Genomic DNA, 23,744 nt, shown 5'->3' on the forward strand with positions numbered 1-23,744 from the left:
AGGCTATTTGATTTAAGAGCAGGTGGATTACAGTCATATTGTAAAAGAAAACTGGTCTTATTTCCACCCATCATCTAGGTCTGCAGTTGTACATTTTTACATAGTTGTTTGCAAACATTTAAAATGTGACTCAGTGTTTTAATTTGCATTGTAACCATTTTAAATGGCTATCATTTATTCAGCTATGTCACTACAGAAAATTAAATGTGGTTAAAAATTAGATTTTTGCCATATAGACTTCTTTTATACCTAGCCCTTCAACATCACCCATAGATTTTGGGTTTATTACAATCACCAGTAATACTAACGCAATTTCTTCAGCATTTTTAGAGTCTAATTAAATGCTTACTTCTTTTTAACTTCATTTACCCTAATTCTAAACAAGTGCTTTGCAGTGCCGATTGTGAAGTTTTTTTGTAGAGAATCTACATACATAGTTAATAGCCACAGCATAAGAAATAATAGCTGCATGCTCCATAGGTCTTGTCAGACCACATCTGCAGTGTTGCCTTCAGTGATGGACACTGATGGCCTTGTGCAAAGACCCCTCCACCAAGGTGGTTGGTGAATTACGAGGAATGGCTAACAAGTGATTTCTAGCAGCTCTAAGACCCTTCACCATTCACTGGTTCTTTCATTCACCTTCATTTCATTCCATTGACTTATTTTTAGTGGGATTGCATGTTATCATATCTAAATTATAGGGCAAACTCTTAGAGGAACTCATTCAACTTCTTCTAAGGTTGAGGAAGATAAAATGGCTTCATTAAGGTCACAAAGAAGTAAGAGTAGGATTCACTCTCTTGAATTTATAGTTCAATATTCTGTCTCTTATTCTCACAATGGCTAAGGTGTTGCAGTTGGTTTTTTGGGGAGGATTGCAGGCATGTACCACCACCTTCAGCTGATTGCTATAGTTGTTTCAGCTTTTTATTGCTGATAGTTGTTCCTAAGCTTTAGAGCTAGAAGGGACCTTAGAGACTGTTTTGTCCCATTTCCTAAATTTACAGGCTGAACTTACAATATTAGGTACCTTCTCTGTGGTAGATTCTGGGCTGGCACTGGTGTCTGAAAGTTTACTATGATACTATCCTAATCCCAGGGTGCTCCCAGTTTGGTAGGGAATGCAGAAACCTTGCCTGGGAGCCAGAGTGGTAAGTGTCATAATAGAGGGGTACACCAAGTGTTTGTAGAACATAGGAGAAGAATGAATTACTTCTCCTGGGTGAGTTGTGGCAAGTTTGAGAAAATAAATAAATATTGAGGCAGTCTTTGAGGGATGACTAAGAGTTCATTTGGTGGAAAAGGAGGCCAAAACATTCTTTGCTGAGTGAGGAACAAAGCTAATAAGCACAGTGTATTCAGAGAACAATGAATTGTTTTGACTTGAATGTAGGATGTAGATTAGTGAAGGGTCTTGAGATGAGGCAAAAAATTTAAATATGTAGTCTCACCTGAGTTTGAAGATCCTGTGTACCATGTCAAGCAATATGCTCTTTATGTGGACTTTGTGAAGGGAAGTGAAATGATGAGGTATATATTTTAGGAAGAGGGAATATGGTATCCAGGGATAGAATAGACTAAAGAGGCCAGAGACTAGAACAGAAACATGCCTTAGGTGACTTCTGCTGTAGTCTGGAGTGAGTCTGCAGAATGAGACCAGAAAGCAGGAAGACATAACCTTCTAGAACAGCACCCTTCATGGGGACTGGTGAGAGAAGTCAAGGATGGTTGGAGAATTCAGGCCCTAACAAACACTAACAGTAGTAACAACAGCAGCCATTTATTGAGTACCTGCCACTCAATAGGCACTCCACTGGGTGCCTGAGAAATTTGACACAATTTGGCCCTCACCAGCCCCATGTGGCTGGTGTTATTACTGCTAATTTACAGATGAGAAACTGAATAGGCTCATGGGAGCCAAGGGAGAGGTTTCTAGAAAGAAGGGATGACCAGCATCAGGGCAGGTACTGGTCATATGATGTGGACCCTAAGCCCCAGGGATTTGATAAGTGACACTGGGTTTGTTTTTCCTACTAGGAAAACCCGGTCTCTTCATGAGGAGATAGCCCTGCACAGGCACCTCAAGCATCGCAATATTGTTCAGTACCTGAGCTCTGTTTCTGAAAATGGCTACATTAAGATATTCATGGAGCAGGTGCCTGGTGGTGAGTAGTCACTGGGTCTGGTCTGACACTCTGAAAGTCACTGATGAAAATGTAATATACACGTCATTATCCATCCTGCCATTTAAAAATGACAGACCTCTCAGATGTTGAAGAGCATGTACTATTCAGAGGAGTTACATGAAAACTTTCCATTGTTATGTAAACAGTCTATTTCTGGTTTGTTAATTCAATCATCAAATATTCATTGAGGGTCTACTGAGTCCCTGCCACTGGCTGAGTGCCGGAGACAAAGATGCATAAACCAGTCTCTGGTCTTGAAGCCTTCACAGTCTAGGAGTTTAAAAAGTGGTTTGGACATTGCAAAACAATATGTTGACAGTGAAGTCGAACACCAGTGCTTTATCTACAAAATCCCCAAATGCAGCAGTATGGTGCAAGAATAAGACGAGTTCCTTGGGTCCAGAGCCAGATTATCTAATTTGAATTGGCCCTTTCATATGCAAATTATGTAACCTCAGGCAAAATCTTTATCTCACTTTGCCCTCAGTTTTCTGATTGACTAAAGGAATCGTAAAATTGGAGTAATAACAATTACTATAATTGGGTCTACCCACTGCTGGAATTATACCCTAAGAACCCTGAAACACCAATCCAAAAGAACCTGTGCACCCCTGTGTTCATAGCAGCAGTATTTATGATAGTTAAGTGCTGGATGCAACCTAAGTGCCCATCAGTAAATGAATGGATCGATAAACTATGGTACATTTACATGATGGAATACTATACAGCAGAAAGAAAGAAGGAGCTCCTACCCTTTGCGACAGCATGGATAGAACCCGAGAGCATTATGCTAAGTGAAAGATGCCAGGCAGTGAAAGACAAATACCATATGATCTCACCTTTAAGTGGAAACTAATCAACAAAACAAACAAGCAAACAAATTATAACCAAAGACATTGAAGTTAAGAACTGACAGTAACCAGAGGGGAGGTGGGAGGGGATAATGGGGGGTTAAGGGGGAAGGGTTTTCAGGAACATCTATAAAGGACACATGGACAAAACCAAGGGGGGTAGGATCAAGGGTGGAAAGTGGGGATTGCTGGGGTGGGGGGTTAGGGGGAAAATGGAGACAACTGTACTTGAACAACAATAAAAAATAAGATAAATATTTGGTGTAGTAATAATTGCTGGAGTACTATTGCCCCTTTGTGGGGTTTTGAATGGATTAAGTGAAAATATATGTGTAGCCCTTAAAATGGTGCCTGGCAGAAAGTGAGAACTCAGTAAGTGTTCATTTAAAAAATAAGAATAATAAAATAATTATAAGGAATAATAGTGATAATTATGATCTCAATACAAATGTACAAACTTCATTCAACTCATTCAACCAACAATTATTAAGAGCCTACTATTATATGAGGAGCCTAACTATGTATATTAAGAACCAGACAGTGGGCATGATTTCAAGGGTTACATTAAGGAGAAATAAAGTTGCTTCTTCCCTCAGTTTGCTCACAGTCTAGCAGAAAATATGTCAGTTGCTGTTCACATTAATTGATATTCCAGGCACGAGGTTTAAGGATGATAGTAGATATCTGCATCACCTTTTGCAGATGGGGAACGAAGGCATAGCTAGGTTCCCCACATCTTTGGGTAAGAGGGAAAGCCGAGACTGGCCGATACCTGGGAGCCTGCACAATAACCTTTGAAACAGATGACCAGAATAAAGTGAGTGGAGGTTTACTTTGGGCCCAAAGGTTCAATGTTTAATAGTATAACTGTAGGGGGATTGCTAGGACGGCTTAGTCCCTATGACCTGGCGTTGGGTCTTCTCACAATGAGGACTGAGAGATCCTGGTCCCTGTCACCCTGCAGTGGTCCTCCCTCTGGTCCTATTCATCTCTGAACTCAGGGAGAGGTGTAAAATGTGGCTTTGACCCAAGCTGAATGGCTGAGACACTTGTCCAGGATGTACAGTGTTGGACCAGCCCTCCCAAGGTCATAGAGCATTGCTGCACTCTCCTTCTGACTTTTTGCAGTTGAGTAGAGCTAAACCCAAAAGTGGCTCTGGTGAACTTCCAGGGCCACAAAGGAGTTCCAATTCACCCTCCACCACCTCCAGTCAGGCTGATTCCCTTCCAGTTCCTTCTCTGGCTGTGGTGCTCACACATCTGGGAAACAGGCAACAGAGGGGGAGTTAAAGACGTTGCATTTAGCCCAGCTATAGAGATTTTGGCATGAGTGCTTACATTAGGATAGAAACATCACCTGACTATATTTCTCTGAACTCTTAGAATTGAATCTTCATCACCTTGATGAGTTTTCTGCTGTATCCATTTCCAGGAAGCCTTTCTGCTCTTTTGCAATCAAAGTGGGGGCCATTAAAGGAGTCCACCATCAAGTTTTACACCAAGCAGATCCTGGAAGGCCTTAAGTATCTCCACGAAAACAAAGTTGTGCACAGAGACATAAAGGTACTTGCTTGTCTGAGCCAAAGAGGTCTTGTTAGTAAATCTCAGATCACACCAGCTGCGGTAGTGTCACCAAAGGGAGAGGACTGAGTATGACAGTCCCCAAAGTATAGTCTGGGCTTCTTAGACACTTGTGACTGTTTCTTAAGGTCCAAATTTGTTTTGTGTTTGTTTTTTGAAATGACTTTAAATGTTTGATATTCTTCCTTTTTTAAAGGGTGATAATGTTCTGGTGAATATCTATAGTGGAGTACTGAAAATCTGCGATTTTGGAACATCTAAACACCTTATAGGAGTGAATACTTGTATGGACACTTTTGCTGGTAAGCAAAACGGAGCTTGGCATGTGGGGAATTGATCATTGAAGTGGAAGGTGTGTTGTCCCCAACTTCAGATTGTTTGAACTTTGTCATAATGATGCACTCAGCCAGCTACTGTGGCAACAAGAGTACCTTATTTTCTTCTTTGCCTTCGAAGGTTGGGTGGGTGTAGGACTCTGCTTGAGGTTTTCTGAGGGTTTCTAACCAATCAGCAAACTGGTGGCATTTTTTTTAAGTTAATAGTATGTAATTTGGAATTGTGGGTAATTCTGAACAACAGTATTCCTCAGACAACTTAGTAGGACATTTTATTAGTCTGTCATAGAAATAGCCTGTTATTTGAGTGAATTCTGGTACCTTGTGCTTTGATAGGATTAAGTTTCCAAGGGCAGGAATATGGTACTCTTAAGTGGGTTTGAGGAATTGTAGTTTCTCTTCCATGTGTCAGTGATGGATCATTTAAGTGTTGAGAGGGACCGAATTGACAAAGTGGTCTAAAACTGCCAGCTAGCTTTCCATCTACAAGACCAATGAGTAGAATGATGCTCAAAGGGTACCTATGGTTTTTTTAAACTCCTGCTTAAAAGCAACTATAGCAAAAACTTTCATCCTTGGAAAGAAGTACTAATTTTGAATAAATGAAGATTTATTATCCCCTAATGAATAATAAAAGGATCACAAAGATCATGCTTGATGGAATTATGAGACAGTGCTTGTGATTATAGCTCTGAAATAAGCTATAAAAGCCAGATGACTGTTCTCTGTTCCTATAACACCAAAGTATACAGTGGACAAATTTGGCCTGAGCTTGGGAAGACTTTTCTTCAACAAGAGAGTTGTTGTATGTTGGCCATTGGACGCCCACAGTAGAGACACATTCCCTTTCTAGAGGGAACTTTCATGCATCAGCAATGACTCCTCAGTTGTAAACCAGGGGAGGTACATGTACCTCAAAATGGAAAAATATTACAATAAGGACTCCATCATAATCTGGCAAAGGAAGAGTGTGTTGAATTTTCATTCATTGTTTCTGATATAAATCTACATGTATCAATGGGTATATGAGTATGTACATATGTATGTATGACTGGCACATTTTTTTTACTATCTCATTTGAAAATGACTTATATCCTCCTCTTTGGAAGGTACCATTTAGCTTGGCAATATGTAGCAAGAAGGACTCTGATATGACAAGAAGTTATTTCAAGACATAAAACCCCCAACAATTTATCTGATAATTAGCATGCCCAAGGAGAAAAAATTCACAAAGACGTGTATAATTCATTATCGCGTATCACATTTCCCCAATTAATTGGCTTGAGAAGGCATGGGTTTTGCATTGCAAAATAATTCAGGAGTGTTTGGGGAATAATAAAGAAGTTTCATTTTGGGGAAGAAATTCCCTTGCATATAATTACTGTTAACAAAACAGAGCAGTTCTGTAAAAACATCTTAGCCTGTTGGTGGACAAGGCAGGCCTTTTCCACACAAATGCCAGAGGCTCTTGGAATCAGGAAGGAGAGTCATAGGCTTCTGTCAGCTTCTTGGCCTAAAACCCTCTCTTCACATGTTCCTCTAAAGGGTTTTCATGTGTGTGTAAACAAGCTAGAACAGAGGAAGGGCCTTTATAGCCAGGGTCAACTCCCTTTGCTTTTGTTTATTGGCAGTGTTATTGAGGTATGACTTACATACCATAAAATGCACCCATTTGAAGTGCACACCTCAATGGTTTCTAGTCAGTTTTCCTAGTTGTGCAGCCATCATCACAAGGTAGGTTTTGAATGTTTCTATCATCCCCCAAAAGGCCCCTGTGCCACTTTGCAGTTAATCCAAATTCTCACCCAGCCCCAGGTGAGCGCTAATCCATCCTTTGTTCGCATAGAATTGCTCTGGGGATTTCACAGAAGTGGAATAGTATAGCGTATCTAGTCCTTTGCATGGAGCTTCTTTCACCACAGTCTTTTTGAGGTTCCCCTGTGTGCCTATGTTAGCACTTGGTTCCTTTTCTGACTGAGTAGTCTTCCATTGTGTGGCTAAACCACATTCTGTTTATCCACCTACCAGTTAGTAGTCACTGGGATTGTTTCTACTTTGGGGGGCTGTTGTGAATGACACAGCTGTGAACTGTTACATACAAGCCTTTGTATGGACATATTTTCATCCCTCTTGGGTCGATACAGAGGAGTGGATGGAACTCAGGACAGGAACCCTGTTCTGGTCTATGGCTGTAAACATCCTTGGTTCAGATTCATGCTCAATCACTTGCTAGCTGTGTGGCCTTGGGCATGTTATTTGACCTCCCTGTGCCTCAGTTGCTTCACAAGTAAAACCTCATAGTACCTACTTCATAGAGCTTTGTTGAAGGTTTAAATGAGTTAATATTGGTGAAGTGCATTGAGTACCTGATTCATAGCAAGTGCAACTGAAATATTTGTGAAATAAGTACTACTTCACACATAGAAGTCACAGGTTATTAGAGCCAGTAGGAGCCTTTGAGAGAATTAAATTTGGGGGCATAACTCACATGTTAAATGTATTGGACTCAGAGGGTGTAATCAGAACAGCCATTTTATTTTTGTCTCCCACTGCCCTTTATATCCTGCCCAGGGCACCTGTCCTTTCCTGTGACTTTTCCAGCCACCATTAGATAAAAAAGGGAAAAAATGTTTAGTTTCTTATTCATTTATTTGCACTTTTCAATGACAGTTTACATTTAATATTCTGTATCATGTTTAGATGTTCAGCATAGTGGCTAGAAAATCATGTACTTTAGAGGGCATGGCAGTATCTGTAGACCCTATGGTCCCTCACACTGTTGCTCTAAGCTGCTTTTGTTCCCATGGGAGCCAGCTATCTGTGCAGCTTACCTGCAGGGGACACATACATATGTAGCTCTGAGTGGGGCCCAAGGAGCCTACAAAAGGCTTTCAGGAGGAGGAAGTGGGTCCCCTTTCTCCCAGGGCCATCCCTTGGGCAGGGCAACTGAGTTAGCCCTGGGGCTGTGGGAAGATGCACCTTACTTCTCATTTCTGTGCTTCGTTACTATTAAATTTTGAAACTTTGGGCTTTAACATTATTTCAAGGGGCCCATGGAAGATACTAATACATGTGGTCTCCTTTCAAGTGTGATTATGCTGAGTTGCTTGAGTCACTATAGGCCCACACTCTTCTGGGGACAGCCCTTCCCCAATTCCTTTAATGAGAGAGGGTAGACCTCCTGGCACAGTTCTCTCTGAAGAAGTCACTTTCAGTACATCCCACCTCTAGTCTCTACTCTTTCAATTCTTTGAACCCCTTAATCTGGGTGGGAGGCCCCTGGGTCAGTAGCTGTAGTTCCTCTGGTCACCTTTTTTGGAGCTCCACCCCCCGCATAGATGTCGGTACCTGAGAGCCATGGCTGGCCAGGTGACCAGTGTGTGGGCACACCTGGGGTTAGGAGAGTGCACTTACAGAGGATATGAAGCCCTTTCGCCTCTCTAAAAGAGCCATTTTTAAGGCAAGCAAATGTTCCAGGAGTTCTGCATTATTCAGATACCCCCTATGGCGTCTTCACTTGTTTTTTTTTGATGGAAGCCAGCCTTTGCTACAGCACGTAGCATGCACACCACCCAGGGACAACCCCTTGACTGTTTGAAATAGTCACATGGCTCTATCTCTGGGCTGTTTATAGGGAATAGATGGTTGCCCTAGGAATGCTGTAGTAAATAAAATGGAGCACCCAGGTTCCCACTGTTGCTCTACACCTTCTGATCATATGGAAACAAGTCACATTATCACTTTGGAAATCCTCACATCAGCTCCTTTTATTTGGGCAGCTTTTCCTTTTCACTTGTGCTTCTCCTAGATTCTTTACATAGATCAGCTATGTCACAGTGCATAGCTGCAAATCCGGAGAAGGGAGACCTGGGTTCTAGCTTGAGCAAATCCCCTGGCCGCTCTGTTTCCTTAGATGTGAAATGGACATAACAGTAGATAGTGCCTCCCTGGCCTAACTTCACGGAATTATGAGAGTCAGGTGGACAACACTCCATGGAGACACTTTGTCAGCCATTGAGTGCTAATTGGAAGTCTGATGCTGTGGCCAGTAGCCTTCATGATGGGCCCCCTCAGTGATTCCCACCTCCTGGTACTCACAGCCTTGTGTACTTTCCTCCTCTTAAATGAAAGCTAGACTTAGTGACTCACTTTTAATGAATCAAATAAGGCAGAGTGATGGTGTGTGACCTGGAGGCTAGGTCATAAAAGGCAATGGGGCCTCTCTCTTGGTTGTTCTCTGTTGGATCACTTGCTCTGGGGGAAGCTATGACTGGGGCCACCCTATCGAGGATTACACTAGGAAGAAACTGGAGGCTCTTCCCAGCCCCCACATGAGTGTGTGGGCTTGGAAGTGGATCCTGTATTTCCAATTGAACCTTCAGATGACTACAGCCCCCACTGACATCTTTGCTGTGGTCTAAGATGAGACAGCCTGGGCCAGATCCACCCAGCCCTGCTGTTCCTGGATTCCAACAGTCAGAAATTGTGTGTGATCCTAAGTGTTGTTTTAAGCTCCTGAAGTTTGAGGTAATCTATTATGTAGCAATAAATAACTAATATGGATGTCATCGCTAAGTCCTTGCCTTTAGAAAGAGTGGTAATCACTATGATTCCCTATGAAGAAAGTCTTCCAACTTATCATTAAGCAGTTTAATCCTCTAATCATGAAATAGTTGTACTAAGGTGGACATTTGGTTGACCAGAGTCAATAAGCCATCGCATTTTGGTTTATGCTATTTACTGTTGAATAATTTGGTGAGTTTAGTCTCTTGCTCTTTTTCAGAATTAACTTTTAGTAAAAAAAAAAAAGAGAATTAGCTTTTAGTGATTGTGTTAGTCAGGGTCCAAGCAGGAAAATTGAAATCACCCCAGGTATTTTTACAGGGACAATTTAATAGAAAGAACTGTTTACTGAGACTGAGTTATCAGAAAACAGTCTACAGCCCTAGGCCTTTGTGGGGTGTGCACAGAAAGGTTCAGACCTCTCATGAGGGAGTGGCTGGAACAGGGTAACCCTGAGGGGGAAAGATGAAGCTGGTTCTGGAATTATAGTCACACTTCAGTACTCATCAGCTTCAGAACTTGTCAAGCCCTGTACTCATCACATTTTGATGAGAAAAAAATGTTTCAGCACTTGGCACTTGCTTGGGACTAGGCTAGAATTTGTATGAGTCACAACACTGCCCTGCAAGAAAATGCTTTATCATTCGTGTACTCATAAGTTTCAGCACTTGTTACAAGTTCCAAAACGAATTAACGACAAGTACTGAGGTACAACTGTATTTGGATGGTCAAGAAAGCTAGAAACCGAAGCCAAGCGCTATCACTGGAACTTGCAAAGTGAAGCTTTGCTCAAAGGAACAGTCAGCAGATGAGGAGCAAGTAACTAATCTTTTCTTCCTCCTTCCTTCCAGGCTCTCTCACTCTCTAGTGCCACCTACTGGCAGAGTCTAATAGGGAGCAGCTGGCAAAGCAGAAATGTGGTTTGTAGACTCTCAGATTCAGCATCACAGAACAGAACTAAGAGATAATAACTTAAGAAACAGCACAGTGTCAAATATTTCCTTAATGAATGAACTAGGGATTAGTTAGAAGGCACATTTCCTACCAAGGCCTCTCCCTTGGTGCTTCATAGCAGCAGGAGCCTGAAGGGGATGCTGTAGCACTGGAAGTTCCCTTCCTGGGACTCTGGGAATGCCGAACAACACAACAAATGCTGGCTTTTTCACCTTGCCCAACCTCGCAACCATCTGAACACTTGCCCACCAGGCTTTCAGAGCTGGGAGACCAAAGCTGTCATTTCTGCCCCGCTGCTGTTAGATTCACTGATCCAACACAATTTGTATTTAACTTTAAAATAGTGAGAATTAAAGACTGTTTTTACCATTATAGATTAAAATCTATTTCTTCATTCTAACCAGCCACGTTTCAAGGGTTCAAGAGTTATATGTGGTCAGTGGCTACCATAATGAATAGCACAGAATAGAATATTTCCACTATTACTAACATTCTATTGGTCAGAGTTGTCCTAGACCCCCTCAAAGGCTCATAGGAAGGAAAAGTGCTACTAAGACATTGATCTTCAAGAAGAGGATGTAGCAGGCAGCATCTCCATACGGTTTTTAAACCAGTGAATCTTGGCCCATGACACCTTGGCCCACGTCATCTCTGAGTTTGCTGCTTAGTATAAACCTCTTTGCCAGCACATAATGTCTGCTGTTGTTGTTTCTGCCCTTCCCCTTTCCTCAGGCTTAGTTTCTAGGAAAACCAAAGATTTTACTGCCAGAACCCTTGGTTGTCCTCCCTGTTCTCCCTGTCTGATCACCACCTTCCCTGTGAAAACTTCTGGTGGCTCATGAGCCACAGGAGAAATGTCCAAAGCCTTGGAAATACATTTCTACACCCTGGCCACTGCCTCCTTTGTTCTTCTCACTCCTGCCCTATGTCAGGCATCACATGTGGTTCCCTGGACTCACCTGTACTTCACAGCCATGGGCCTTTGCTTAATCTCTTCCCCTTGCTTGGAAGTCCTCCCATCCTTTTGTTCATTTCTTTGACCTTTGTGGCAGGGGCCTGGTTCACTGGCAGCCTCAGCTGCTAGCCCTTTGGATTTGTCACAATGTTCACGGGAGGTCATGCTTTATCCCAATTATTCCTAGCCAGGGGGGTACTAGAACAAATATGGGACTCTGCCAGTGGGCAACTTTGGGATTCTGCACTGGCATGGCTAGAGCTATCTCAGAGCTGCTGTGCCATCTGAAACCCTTCCTACTCAATTCTTCATTCATCCTCTCCTTTCCCAGGCATTAGGTCTGCATTGCAGTTTGACAGCTCCCCCTGCCTATCCTGCTCCCTCCCCTTTTACCCTCCACACACCTTCTCCCCAATAAATCTCTCATAAGTCTAATCCTATCTTAGCATTTACTTCTCAGAGACCCATACTGACCCAGCCATATCTTTCCCTGGTTCAAACCAGGCAGAATAAGCAAGTTGTTATCCATATTTTTGAAGCCCTATGTGTACATACCTGTTATAGTACTTGTAATATTTTACCATTGCCATTGTCACCACCATCATCATCACCATGTCTACCTCCTCCACTAGGCAGCTCCCAAAGGTACTGCACTATGTTTCTTACATTGTGGTGTCCCTCTATCTGGTGTGTGTTAATATGTACTTATTAAATTTGGCCCATTTATCTTTCATGGGGCTGAGTGACCCTCTCTCAACATGATTAGTATTAAAGGAAGACATGTTGCATGTCTCTGGTTAAAAGATGCAACCATATTATTTATGCATAATAAGACCAGGCCCCATCTGTCATTAATATGAGAGTTAAAGTTCACACTCTTGTTTACTAATGATCTGCTTAGTTTTTATACAATAGTGTGCCCACAGTGTGTGTTTTCTTTTTTTCCAAAAGGCACTCTGCAGTACATGGCACCTGAGATTCTCAATCAAGGACTTCGCGGATATGGCTCCCCATCTGATATCTGGTCCCTGGGCTGCACCGTCATTGAGATGGCCACTGGCAGGCCTCCATTCCATGAGCTCGGTGATCCTCAAATGGCATTGTACAAAGTAAGACATGTTTGGTGATTTAGGTTGCTGGTGTTGGGGAAGTGTGATGAAAATCAAAATGTCCTCCCAATCCAAAGATAGAAGAGAAAGGAAACAGTTTTATTGTAGAACAGGCATTCAACCAGATGTGCTGTGCATCATAGGCAATCTGCCAAGAGATGACAAAGACAGAAATAACTTTCATCCTTTTATTGAACCAAGCAGTACAACCCTTTCCATCTGTGTTCTCAAGAGAAATGCTAACTAGCTCTCAGGTGCGAGGGCTGGACAGTGCCATTGGTCACAAGAGCTCACCAGGCATTCATTGGGGTGACCATCTCTGTTAATAGGCTTTATCTAAAGGGAAAATAACCTCAGATCTTTAAGATAGGTGGTAGTTGTGAAGAGAGGTGCCACTGAAGTTGGCTTCTGGGTCCTCGAGAAAAACATTGCCGGCGAGAGGCTTAATTATCTTTTAAAAATGTTAGCATATACCTCAAAGAGGGAGAATTTGCAAGTTTTCTAAAGTAAATATTCTAAGAAAGGAAGGATGCCTCTTCCCTTATTTTTGCAGGAAGAATTAAACCTCTTATTTTGAATCTGTATTTGCTCTTATACTGGGTAAGACTCAAAGTCCACATGGGTCTGTATCTTTGGAGAACAGGTTTCTGAGTGAGTTTAGGACAGGTGGATCTTTGAGTATCTGGTTGTCACTCTGAAAACCCTCCCAGAATTAATTTAAAACATTACTAAATAATTTAAAATCGTAAATAAAACCCTTCCACAGCTGACAGGAAAGGGCGACCCATGCACACAGAGGCCCACATAGAGGACCATTGGCCACTGTGGGTGGGGTTTTACCACTGGGTATGCTCCCTTGAGAATGTGACATACTTGCTAGTGACTCCAAGGGAACCTGATGCTAGGAAAGCCCTGGGTGTCCAAGGTCAGGTTTGCAGCTTCTGTCTCTTATACTCTTGGAAAAGTTGAAGAGGGCTATAGTCTTAAGAGTCCATTACCAGCCATGACCTTGCATGGAGCTTTTTTGTTTGGTCCAAGGCTAAGAAGGAAGGTCAAAGGACCAAAGGTCAAATGGCCACTGCTTATGGACAATGAGGTTGCAGTGCATAAAAGCAGCCTGATGTAATGTGATTCTAGAATGTGATTTCTTCCTTCTCACTTCTCAGCCCACCTGCATGTCTGCTGGGCCTCTAGCTCAGCCTAGTTGCCAGAAAGAACTGAAAAGCACAAGTTCAGGTTTGTGCTCATGAGCCAAGTCCAGCCCATGGTGCTGTGAGTGCTGTGGCTGCTTTCCTCAAGCCCAGCCCCTGCAGAAGGTTCTCAGAGCTCCCCACCCTCCCAGCAGCTGTCAGGCAGCTCTAAACCCAAGAACTCAAGTTGACAAGTTTCCTTTGGCATCTGCAATCCCAATAAGACCCTGACTACCAGGACTGGAGGACAACAGAGTTCTCCCCTAGCCCTTCATGTCTATATCCATGATGGAGCCAACTGGGGCCATTGAAGATATTATCTGCTGCTTCAGTCACAGGCCTCAGAATAAATAGTAGCTGGTGCTGAGAAAAATATCAGGACCAGCCTGAGAGCCATGGCTGGCCACCGTCTGATCTGCTCTCAACTACCTGCAACACTCAGGAAACCCATCTGGAGGCTGTGACTTGCTCAGTTCATCCATAGGGCATGAGTCACTCCCCTGTATCTCTTCCTCACATTTCTGGTTAGCTAATTAGCTATACAAAGTCTTTGAAAATATATTGAGTTTTTAGGTTGGCATGTAAGGTCAGCTTCTTTTGCAGACTCGAAAGCTACTATTAAATAATGCCTCCTGTATTCTCTCTGCAAAGACTTTAGAAATCATTTCTGGGACCCCTACTATCCTTCAGAAAAATTTCAAGAAACTTCTGGGTAGTGTCGAAAACAAAACCCATAAGGGGGTCCCTGCCTCCAAAAGTGGCTGTTACGGGTTTAATTGTGTCCTCCAAAAAAAGATATATTGAAGATCTAATCCCCTAGTACCTCAGAATATGACATTATTTGGAAACACAGTCTTTACAGAAATAAGTTAAAAAGGGATCAGTCACATGGGCCTAATCCCACATGACCGATGTCCTTAGAAAAATGGGAAATTTGGGCACAGGCACAGACACTCACAGAACATGTAAAGAGACACAGAGAGGTGGCCATGTGAGAGTGGAGACAGAAATTTCAAGCCAAGGAACACTGAGCACTGCCAGCCCCACCAGAAACTGGAAGAAGAAAGGCAGGGTTCTCCCCAAGAGAGAGAGCTTGGCTGACACCTAAGTTTCAGACTTTTAGCCTTCAGAGCTATGAGACTAGATTTGTTATTTTAAACCACCCACTTTGCCATGGCAGCCCCGAGAAACCTTTGAGTTAAGAGCGAAACACCTGTAAAAGTAGTGTAGTTGCAGGGTGCCAGGGTGCAACCCATGTTTGTTTTCTTTCTGAGACCCAGGGGAGCAGCCCCTGAGTTGCCTCTTTGGGTCCTTGTCCTGAATTTCTGTCTCTGGTCTCCCTAGTTCTCTCATGTCCCTACTCCTGAAGTGAGGAGTGCCACCTGTAATGCACCCTGCATTTCAAATCTTGGGGGTTGAATTCCATCCAGTGTTTAATGGTCTCAAAATCCAAAACTTGTTTTCAAATTTTTATTGTGTTAAGAACACGTAACATGAGATCTACCCCTTAACGGACTTCTTAGCGCACAGTAAGTACAGTCTTGTGGACTCCAGGTGTGATGCTGTGTAGCAGGTCTCCAGAACGGTCTCATCTTGCTTAACTGGAACCTTATGCCTGTTGGTTAGTAACTCCTCATCCCCCCCTTCCCCCAGCGAAAACTCTTGAGCCCATGACTAGCAGCATGTCAGAAAAGGTAAGTGCATCCTGGCCAAGGGACTTGGGGATGTGAAGTCGAAAGGCCATTCTCTGCAGCTCCCAGATCTTGTTCAGGGTGCAAGGGAGGCTTCACCAGACCCAGGGGTGCTGAGGAGCTAGAAATAGGGTGGATCCGGGGACCAGAAGGGCTTACACCCAGGACTTACTTATCTGGTAGGCTTCAAAAAGATGCAGGGAAGATTGCAAACTTTAAGACAAGAACTCCTAAGAAAAGAGAGCTGCCCCCGATGGGTACAGTTATGCAGGATGGGTTATGCAAGATAGATATGAGCAGGACCTGTGGAAGCATTGCCATGTCACAGTGTCATGTGACAGCTCAGTCCCAACCTCCACTCCCCTCCACAGGGACAGAGAGCCTTTAGCAGGACAAGGATGAGCTGACCAGAAGCGGAAGCAGAAATAGAAATTGTAGCAGGAGACCGAAGAGGAAAGGGCAGTGCCCCTCCCTTGGCCAGTTGTACCCCATGGGGATAAGGGTGCAGTTCATGAGGGACCAGCGTCCAGGTTTGGTCTGCACGTGTTTTACAGCTGGAGGTAGAGGATTTGGCCTGCGAATGCACAGACACTTAGAGGTCAGTAGGCCATCCTTTGGGGACTCTGAGGGAACAGATCACTGATGCCTCTGGACCTCCTCAGTTAGAGCATCCTGCTGCAGGCTTTGGTCCCAGCCTCATCTCAGTTATCTTCTGTGTAACAAACCACCCCAAAACTATAGAGACTAAGAAAACAATCATTTTTTTTTATTTCCCATGATTTTGTGGCCGTTGGCTCTCCCTCTGGCCTTACCCAGGCTCACTTGTGTGCTGGCTTGGCTGGGGCAGGATGTTCTCAGAGGCCCTACCCACGTGGCCCTTCACCCTGGGTGTCCCCCTCAGCATGGTGGTTTCAGGGCTCCAAGAGGACTTGCAGCAGAAGCCCCAAGGCTTCTTAAGGCCTAGGTTCTGAAGTGGGGAGCTTTGTGTTGAAGGCATGTACACTAGGTTTGTTGAGGCCTCCCTGTCTTATCGATCACCTCTCCCTCAAATGCAGGTGGGGATATTTAATGTCCACCCTGATATTCCAGAAGTCCTTTCAGCTGCAGCCAGAGCCTTCCTTTCACGCTGTTTTGAGCCAGAACCCCACAGACGTGCCACTGCCACTGACCTGCTCAAAAACAGTTTCATAAGCCAGGTGAACAAATGCAAGAAGACCCAAACGGCTCTCAAGCCATCAGGTGAGGCCTACCAGGACAGCTGGGTGAGCTGCTGGGCCCCTGGATTCTGTGTTGAGAGAACGATAGCTCTCCAGAGTGCTGAGTGAGCCCATACCGCACCCATTTTTGTGAAGAGTGGGGTAGTGCAGCAGGTGTGGGGTTGTGAAAACACAACCAATGAATGTCCCTTGATTTCCTGATGGAGATGGAGAGAGCCCCACAGGTGACAGTGACGTCTCACCCGCAACCTTGTAAAAGTCTTTTTGGGGATTGTGTCAAGGAGGGAAGCCAGAGGGGGGCCCTGGCTGGGGTTTTGTGTCTTCCCCACCTGCAAGGCATAGCACTTCATTTTAGGAGCCTAGCCTGTTGTGCGGCTCCTTACCTGGATTAAAGGGCATGTCTGGAGTTTGCCTGTAGTGGCTGTCCTGCAGTCCACTGTAATCAAGCAATGTCTTCTAAGGCAGTAAGTCCTACTGGCAGGGACCTAAGAATGGCCCCTGAAAAGGAAGCCATTCGTTTTTCCTTGGTGTGGCTAGGGTCTGAGGCAGAACAGAGTGCCTCAGCATATTGATCCCAGAGCATGACTAGCTACATCAGTGTTGCCCACAGGCTGGTCAGAACCCAGAGCCTTAGGCCTATCACAGACATGGTGAAGCAGAAACCACATCTTACCAGGATCCTTGGGTATTTGTACCAGTTAGAACAGCGTAGGCTTACAGAGAGCCCCAGCATGGGTCCTCGCTCAGCCTCCTGTCTCCCTCTTTGAGCTTCCCCACCCCGGCATTTTCTCTCTCTGAGCCTCTCCCCAAGCATCCTCCCTTTCTTAGCTCCCCCTTTTGCACCCTCCCTCTCTGAGCCTTCCCCTGCCTCTCTTAGCCTCCTCCCCTTCATCTTTGCCTTCACACAGAGGATTTCCAGTCCATTGCCCCAGCTCTGGACATGGGTGAGTGCATGGACCACAGCAGCAGGGAGTATGATCCTGAATCCCTGGAGTTGGATGACCAGCCTGCCAGGTCCATCGACACAGTCTGGGAGCCCAAGTATGATATCTGCCACCTACTCAGGTATTGCCTATCCTGTCCTTTCACTGTTGGCCTGTGAAGGCTGCTCATTTGGGGGGAGGGGTGGGCAAAATACCCTCCAGGTCAAAATCAGTTGGATGTGAAGGACTTTTGCTTCCTTTCTGCTGGATCTATAGGGTGTCAGGTGACCAGCAATGGGAGGGGAGGGTGTGGTGTATTCTTTTACAGGTCTCCCCTCTCCCTTCTTCCCTTGTTCCCTTCTGTCTCCTCTGGCCCTCTTTTCCCACCCCCTCCTTCCTTACCGCTTCTACCACCTCAGTTTCCCCTCATTCTCCCTTTCACTCCCTCCTCTCCGTCCCACCTCCCTTCCCCCTCCCCCTTTCCCTCCCTCTCCCAACACTGCTGGTAAGGAGGATAGAAAACACACTGCGTCTCTCCTCCATCCGCCTGCGTCCTGTAATTTTATCTTCTTGAAGGCGAGACTGCAGAGTCAGCTCTCAGTCCCTCCCCTCTGGTGTCTTAGAGGCTTTTCCAGGGATGTGGGGTTGTCTGTCACCTGTATTTGTCCTTAGTATTCCGGATGACGGCTGTGGCTTGGAAGACCAGTTCACAATCTTGTACCCTGAGAACAGGGAATCAGGCTTCTTCCTGCTGAACGAAGATGAGGAGTGCCGTGCCATCCTGTACAGAATCCTCAGGGAGGAGCAGATGCAGCTGGTTACCAGGCTGCAGGAGTGCGTGGCACAGGTACAGGCTAGGGGGAGCATGTACAGGTTCCAGAACAGGGCCAGTGGGACCAAAGTTTCTGCTACCCTGGAACATTTGCAGTTACAGTAGTCACAAGTATTTCTCAATGTTCATCCCTTCAACAAACAAAAGAAAATACAAAGGGGGGAAAAAAAGAACTCCACCGAAACCAGTTTGTGGAACACTGTGGTGAATCTAGACATGGACAGGGTGGTGCTGCCCCCTGGTGGAAAACAAGCCCAATGGCAGCACAGAAAGCCCAGGGACTCCCAGCCTTTGACCTGCTCTGGGAGAACAGCCACCTTAGGGAGAAAGGTTATAGATGAAAATACTAAAATTATAACTCAGATAACAAAAGGTCCTTTTTGGAAGAGACCATTCCTTAGGGGGCTTAGTTGTATGTGTACAGGCCAGTGAGGAAAGAGGCCACATAACCCTGTAACAGGAAAGATGGAATTTCAGGAAGGGAGGCCCCATCTCACCTGAGGTGTCCACAGTTCCTTAGTGAATATATAATAGACAACCTAGTTAATCTAATTTCCCACAATACTTGAATTTTCCTTCCTCTCTGACTTAATGAACATGATTTGTGTGTGTGTGTGTGCGTGTGTATGATCAGAGTTCAGAAGAGCTGTACCTCTCAGTCGACCACTTCAAGCAAATAATTAGGTTCTTGAGGGACTTCGTCCACTCCCAGGAGCTCAAGGTGATGGCATCCATGATATCAAAGCTAGAGGTGGACCTGGAATTTGAAAGCCCAGCCCTTGGTCAGATTCAGCTGGTATTGTTTGGATTTCACAATGCCGTAAGTACTATATCTGGCCCCACGAACATGCCAGAAGGCAAGAAGCTCACTGAAACAGCTTATAACAAGCCCACGGAGTTCAATTACCATCTTCTCTCACAGTCCCCATTCCTTTTCACCTATTTACTCCTGAATCCATGTTTCAGAAGTTCCTTCTAAACACTGAATATGCCAATGCAGGTGCCCGGGCCAATGGCATTTGGCTACAAATAGCAGGAGCGTAGAATTTGAGGACAGATATTCTCTGCCAGCCAACTAGGTTTGGGGTTGAAGCGTATGTGCCTGCCCAAGCAAGCGTGAGTTGTTTCAGGTCCAAGACCATGTCTGGGTGAACTTTGTGTCAAGTGCCCAGCACAGAGCCTGAAGCTTCAGAGTTAATCAGCGGTCAGTGAGTAAGCAATGAAGAGGCCCAGTATGATAGATGTGATCGCTGTGCCCATCTCCTGGACCCCAGCACAGTTGGGGTCAGCTTGGAGAAAGACTCAGACCAGAAGAAATGTGAGTAGGGCAGAAATCCAGAGCAGCCTAGTTAATGCTGTGTCTCAGAGAATAGAAGCAAATTAGAATTAGTAAGAAGTCACATTTTTTTAGAAGTACAGTGGGCCAGAAATGTGGATTTTTGTGATTTATAGGTAAACGAAATTTTGAGAACGCACTTAAGTCACCGCCACATGATGTTTACAATGGACAGCATCGTCCAGGAAGCGGTGCTGGCTGCACTCAACATTCTCTTCCCAGGTAAGTGCCTGCTTCTCAGTCAGGGTCAGCTTCAAACTATGGAAAAGACCAGAAATGTCCTCTGCACTCAACAGTTGTCACATTCTCTTTCTTGCCTTGGCTATGCTTCCTTGTAATAAAGTAATGTGGTCGTAGGCCTTTTGGGGCTAAGATTCTGTGATTCTAAGAATTTATCCTGGTGCTGTATTTCTGTGCTCTGTGGCCCTAACCAGACTAAACTTGTGATCTCAAAGTGAGCATAGATCCTACAGTGCATCCTTAGGAACACCTGCTGCTGGTTGATGATTTAATGGCTCGATCCATCTCCTCTCTCAACATGGTGTGGTAGCTCTAGATTTTCTTAAGATTTTATTTATTTATATTTTAGAGAGGGGAAGGGAAGGAGACAGAGAGGGAGAGAAACGTCAATGTGTGGTTTCCTCTTGCACATCCCCTACTGGGGACCTGGCCCACAACCCAGGCATGTGCCCTAGACTGGGGACCGAACTGGCAACCCTTGGGTTTGCAGGCTGGCACTCAAGCCACTGAGCTGCACCAGCCAGGGCTCTAGATATCTTTTGCTTTTGTTGATTCTGTGTTAGATTTGCTCAATACCCAAGTTGATTGTCTTTCATTGGTGACTTCTTTTTACAAAGGAAGGCTTGCAACACTTGTGTCAACACTGCCACTTCCTCTCTGGACTTCGTTCCCTGTCTTTCTGCCTGCTCCCCTGAATGCACAGGAGCTGGCACAGCTTCCCTCCGAGGCTCCTTAATCCCCAGGACTGCATTACTCCCAACTCCAAGCAGGCAGTTTTTTGTAGTAAAAGTACACGGGCCAGGTCGGAAGCCTAGCTATACCTTTTAAAAACTGTCCTTTGCTAACTAATTTAACATCTTTAAGATTCAGTTTCCTCATCTGTAAGAGAGAGGGGGCGGGGAGGTGATCACCTTTGCACTGCAGAGAACTGAGTGAAATAGTTCCTCTCCACTTATAAAATCATAGTCCCAATAGAGTGTCTCATTGGCAGGGCTAGCTTCCGAACAGCCTTGTTTGCTGGCACTGGACGTAAGCTACACAAGACCATGGCCTTGTTGAACTGTAGTCCTTCTTTCATGATTTCGCAGAGCTCCAAGACGACCTAGAGCCCACCTCCAACACAGAAGAGGTGAATAAGGACCTGGGTGAGGTGAACCAGGACTCTCCTCCAGCAGACGCTCCCAGAAGTGAAGCACATGAGATACCAGGAGGGGCCACCCCCACTTCAGCACTTGTCCAAGACGCCCCGCCCCAGGAGCTCTACCAGCAGGACCTGAAGTTGGAGCTGGAAAATCTCAGGCAGGAGTCCAACAGGTCAGCAGGGGTGGGACAGTGACCTGGACCAGCAAGGCAATCAGTTTAGTTGTTGAGTATCTCAGAAAAACGGTCTCAGAAAAACGTCTTCACCACCAAGGAACTGGGCAAAGGGGTATCCTCAACTTCAACAGGCAGATTTAAATGCCTTCCCTTCTTTAATATTAGAATCCAAGTATAGTACCTTGCCACAGGTCACACAGCATTTATCCATATTAATGGCAGCAGCATCTTGGACTTGTGTCTTTTTGCCACATTGGGCCCGTGGCATGGCCTGTAGGTCCAGCAGTATCAGCAGTGGACAGCTGCAGCCCACCCCTGCAGCAGTCGCCAAATTGAGGATTGGTTAGCACTTTGCAATGGCTTGTGGCCCTTAACCCTGACCCTAAGGAAGTCTGCTCCTCCCTCTTTGAATCTTTGTGATTTGTCATGATCCCTAGGTGGGCAGACTGCCCCCTCCTAGCCAGGGGACCCTGGCACTGTTATGATTGTCCCCAAAGAGCAGGTCTGTTTTATTCACTTCTTGACACATTACTGGTGCTCAAAAATTGTTAAAGGAATAAAGTGATCCATTTGTCCTGGGGAAATCACATCATCAATGGTCTTATGAAAAGTATAAGCCACAGCTATAGCAAACTCGGTACTGGTCCCCAGATCATGCTTTTTTGTCATATGGTCATCTGTAATGCTGATTAATAGTCAGCTGGGGGAGATGCCAGGTGTAAATACTTTGGAAGAAAAGCGGCACACAGCCCTAGGGATCTGTGATGTTTAATCTCAAGCAAATCTAATCATTTTTTAGAAAGACCTGGAGCTTTAATGAACTGGTGGTGGTGGCAACATTTTTTTAAGTTTTCAAACTGTAACAAATGAGAAAGTTGATAGTAGTACCACTTTTTAAAAAATATTTCTGGTAAAGCTTATAATCATCAATTCAAAAAATGTTGTATATAGGTCCAAAGGTTATTCTTCCCCACTGTTGAATTGGCAATTAAATGGCCGCCACCACTGACTGTGAATCCTTGACAAGCATGAGTCCCTACAAAGTGCACCTGTCCTTGTGATATGGCGGTGCCTTCGCTGTTGTTGCAAAGCAGGAAGATGGCACCTACTGCCCGAAGGGGTGTTGCCTGGGGATAATGGGTCTGTGTGAGTGTGAGACCAGTTCCTGTGCCATGTTCACAGTCCTGGGCTCCCTGTTGGGCTGCAGTAGGCTCCTCCCACTTTCACAGCAGCCTTTCTCACCATCCCCCAGGTGTTCCGGCAGGTGTAAGGCTTCTAAACTTCCTTGGTTTCTCCCCCTCGGGAGGAGGAAAGAACCTGAACAATAGTTTCAGTGACTTGATCTGACTTAGGGAGGAGACAAGATGAAGTTATCAGATCATTCTGGCAGAGTTCTGCTGGGGTTATCTTTTGGTTCATGACTCATCTTGAGAAAATATACTCCTGCCCTGAGCACTGGTCCGTATTCAAGGGGAGGAAACATGAGGAATTTGCCCATTTGCAGGCTGAAACCTGATGAAGAAACTAGACTATTAGGATCATGACACTTTTTTCAATCTTTAATGTTCAACAGAGGTTTGAGTTGAATTGAATGGTGTTAAGACTCTCTGGATGATGGCTTTTTGTTTTTAACCAGAATTTTGAAAGAGCTACTTCAAAAAGAGGAAGAGCGCCAGAATCTTCCACAGCAAGACGAACAGAAAACTCAGGAATCGTCTCACCTTCAGTCACGATTACGTGATGGTGAGTGACTTTCCACTTGCTGATTTATGTGTGTGAGAGAAAATGTTTAAAAGCTAATATTCTAGTCAACCTTGGCACAATTGAGATTATTCTCTATTAAACCAGTAAGCACTTCAGTAGATTCTGGAATCTTAATCAAAGTAACTACTGGTGCATTCAAAAACATGATCGCAGATGTGTTATGCTGAAAGGAAGATTCAAAAGGCTCCATAATATGACTCCATAAATATAGAATGTTTATACAATATTCTGCTAAAGGCAAACAGAATGGGTGGGGAACGATAAAGACCACGAGAACTTTTTGGGGCGATGGAAATTGCCCTATCTTGGTTGTAGTGTTCACATGACTGCTTGTCAAAATTCACTGTGCTGCACACCTACAAAAGGGTGCTTTACTGCATCACTGCATGTTGCACCTCAGTGAACCTGCCTGGTTCATTTTGTGCTGCTCAAACAGGGCTGCCGCTGGCTAGCTCTTGGAATGTGAATGGATGAGGTCTGGCACAAAACCTCCCTAGAACCTATTTCCTCCTTTGAACCTCCAGTGCAGTTAGGGATGTGACTCCCGAGAAAAGACATTTTAAAGATGAGAATAAGCATTCAAAGCGATAGGCAGATAACCAAGTTCCAAACTAACTAAAGGTCAAAGGTAAGGATTATTTCAATCTGTGGAGAGTGAATCCAAGAACTGTGGACTGTTGTACAATGTGCATTAGAG

General features: G+C 44.7%; 1 protein-coding gene across 1 annotated transcript in view; it reads left to right on the top strand.

Annotated features, from left to right (window-relative positions):
- MAP3K15 (mitogen-activated protein kinase kinase kinase 15) overlaps positions 1–23,744 on the top strand; it is a 92,376-nt gene that overhangs the window by 67,389 nt on the left and 1,243 nt on the right. Inside the window, exons 16-26 of the mRNA XM_037157445.2 lie at positions 2,041–2,168; positions 4,473–4,603; positions 4,818–4,923; positions 12,380–12,537; positions 16,474–16,657; positions 17,544–17,700; positions 18,231–18,405; positions 19,025–19,210; positions 19,843–19,948; positions 21,055–21,280; positions 22,920–23,023. Coding sequence (XP_037013340.2) covers positions 2,041–2,168; positions 4,473–4,603; positions 4,818–4,923; positions 12,380–12,537; positions 16,474–16,657; positions 17,544–17,700; positions 18,231–18,405; positions 19,025–19,210; positions 19,843–19,948; positions 21,055–21,280; positions 22,920–23,023 — 1,661 coding nt within the window. The remainder of the gene's footprint in view (positions 1–2,040; positions 2,169–4,472; positions 4,604–4,817; positions 4,924–12,379; positions 12,538–16,473; positions 16,658–17,543; positions 17,701–18,230; positions 18,406–19,024; positions 19,211–19,842; positions 19,949–21,054; positions 21,281–22,919; positions 23,024–23,744) is intronic.

Source organism: Artibeus jamaicensis, unplaced genomic scaffold (genome assembly GCF_021234435.1).
Source record: "Artibeus jamaicensis isolate MK-2021 breed Jamaican fruit bat unplaced genomic scaffold, CSHL_Jam_final scaffold_1283, whole genome shotgun sequence".
Lineage (NCBI taxonomy): Eukaryota > Metazoa > Chordata > Mammalia > Chiroptera > Phyllostomidae > Artibeus > Artibeus jamaicensis.